Source organism: Enhydra lutris, unplaced genomic scaffold, assembly GCF_002288905.1.
Source record: "Enhydra lutris kenyoni isolate GAN:26980312 unplaced genomic scaffold, ASM228890v2 scaffoldscaffold63, whole genome shotgun sequence".
Classification (NCBI taxonomy): domain Eukaryota; kingdom Metazoa; phylum Chordata; class Mammalia; order Carnivora; family Mustelidae; genus Enhydra; species Enhydra lutris.
This window is the reverse complement of record NW_019154147.1, coordinates 4,694,077-4,696,442: the sequence shown is the minus strand read 5'-3', so window position 1 is coordinate 4,696,442 and position 2,366 is coordinate 4,694,077. Positions and strand designations below refer to the sequence as shown.

At 59.9% G+C, this 2,366-nt stretch overlaps 1 protein-coding gene across 1 annotated transcript in view; it reads right to left on the bottom strand.

Annotated features, from left to right (window-relative positions):
• Positions 1–1,855, bottom strand: part of LOC111158818 (Ras related GTP binding D) — a 38,962-nt gene extending 37,107 nt beyond the window's left edge. Inside the window, exon 1 of the mRNA XM_022521088.1 lies at positions 1,487–1,855. Coding sequence (XP_022376796.1) covers positions 1,487–1,622 — 136 coding nt within the window. The 5' untranslated portion in view covers positions 1,623–1,855. The remainder of the gene's footprint in view (positions 1–1,486) is intronic.
• Positions 1,856–2,366: the final 511 nt, after the last annotated feature.

Below are 2,366 nucleotides of genomic sequence, written 5' to 3'. Positions count from 1 at the left end.
CGCTATGAAAAAATGTGACTTAGAAAGCTTCTTTCTCATCTATCAGGCTCAAGGTTTAGTTAACTTTCTTCCCTTTAAAACACACACACACACACACACACACACACACACACACACACACACACACACACCTTTCTTCCCTTTCTGATTAACTGAAAGTAGCACCTACCCCCCACAAAATAATGGCGCTATGAAAAAATGTGACTTAGAAAGCTTCTTTCTCATCTATCAGGCTCAAGGTTTAGTTAACTTTCTTCCCTTTAAAACACACACACACACACACACACACACACACACACACACACCTTTCTTCCCTTTCTGATTAACTGAAAGTAGCACCTACCCCCCACAAAATAATGGCAATTTCCTCTGCAGAAAGTCTTTGAATGGGAATTTAAAGTTCAACTGAATTTTCAACAAAAGTTCTTCCAAATCAACAGTCACAAAGGTAGTTTTACCCCCTCCCCCGCAATTTCTTCTAAGTGAAATTTTTAGAAGTTAGTGCCTTCTCTAGGAAGCCTACAGCTTCATCTAGATGTTCTGTTTAACAGCCTTATTCTATTGACCTTTTCAAGTGACCTTACAATAGACGACTTTTTTTCCCCCTTGCTTTGGAGACAAACAAAAAGAGATGAACCTTTCCGGAATCCTAAAAGACTCTCAACTTCCTTAGGCCTTAAGAATTAAATGCAGGACCTCCCCACAGGCTGAGCAATTGCTAAATCCCTCTTTTTAAACAGGAAACAGAGTTTGCTTCTGAGTGGCAATGTATTCCCCCGCCCCGCACTCACTCCAGGGCAGGCACTGCCATGCCCAGGTGGTGACACTGAGCAGAGATAAGGTGTCCTAACAACTGTATTTGTCTGGACTCCGGGAAACCCGCGGCCACTCGGTGACTCCCACATCACTGGCGCGCATCCCCCCGCGGCTGTACGGGGGCCCTCGACGCCGCAGACCTGAGCAGCCCAAAGACCCCTCCCACGGCGACACGGGGTAAGACTGACACCCGCAGCTGCCGAAGACCCTGCCAATCACGCTGCCGCCGGCTGCCTTTTTTAGCCACAACATCTGACCAGGCTTAGACAGCATTCAGGGAGAGGTCCCAGGGCGCGTCGGGCAGTCCCCTCCCATTCCTAACCCCCCAGACCCTTGGAGAGCTCCGGATGAGGGGTGGGGAAGGTACTAGCCCTGGAAAGGGCCGGAGAGCGTACGTTCCTCCTGCCCTTAAGCTTCCTCTCTGCTCTCTCCACGGATCCGGGTCCCCCCTCCCCCGCCTGCACCCGGGATCCCCCATTTTGCAGCCCGTGGTCGCTTCTCGGACGCCCCTCCCCACCCCCACCTCTCAACTCCGTTCTCCTGGATCCCCTCCAAGTCGATGGCCCGCGCGCCTGGTCGGGCGGGGGGGCGGGAAGACACACAGGGAAGGGATGGGGTGCAGCCTGAGGACGCGCGGGGCGTGGGGCCGGGCGAGGGACCCCGCGCTCACCTCCCTCCTCCGCCCCGCTGTCCGGGTCGGCGTCCGAGGAGTCGGGCCCGTCCCCGTAGTCCGCTAGCCCCACCAGTTCATCCTCCTCGTCGTCGTCCTCGTCCTCCGGCTGCGGCTTCCCCAGCACCTGGCTCATCGCTCCCACAGCCGGCCGTCCTGGGGGCGGCGGGGGTCCCTGGTGGGGGCCAAACCTCCTCCCCTGCCGCTCGCAGCCTATTTCTGAATTGGGGTTTTGTCTGGAGGTTCACGGGAGCCCGCGGAGGCAGGGCCGCGCGCCCCCCCGCGGCGGTCGGCGTCCAGGTCTGGGTCTCGCAGTTCCCACCGCTCCCGGAGCCCCCTTCCCCGCCCCGCCCGCCTGCCAGCGGAGGAGTCAGCCGGAGCGCGGCAGTTCCTCCCCGAGGAGGGAGAGAGAGACTGCGTGACCCAAGTCACCTGACACACACTGTCACACACACACACACACACACACACACACACACACACACGGGCGCGCGCCCGCGCTTTCCCGGGCTCCAGCACCGCTCGGCGGGGCGCTGGCCCGAGGCCGCGCACACACACTGGGGGAGGGGGAGCAAGGGGGGGGCGGCTGGGCGGCGCGGAGCCCTCCACCTAACCAGAAGCTCACAGTGGCACACGCCCGGTACCGCGGGCTCTGGGACGCTGCGCAGTCACCCACCGCGGCTGCGCGCCAGGGGCCCCCACGCGCGCCTCCTGCACGTGGTACCCGCACAGGCCGGCGAGCTGGGGGCCTGCACAACCTGAGAACGTATCCCCCACCCACCTCCAACACACACACCCTACCTTGGAGGCCTTCTCTGGCTTTCAGTCCTGGAGTGGGCTGCGTTCCCCCCTCCCCACCACTGTTGCGCCCGGGCCCCCA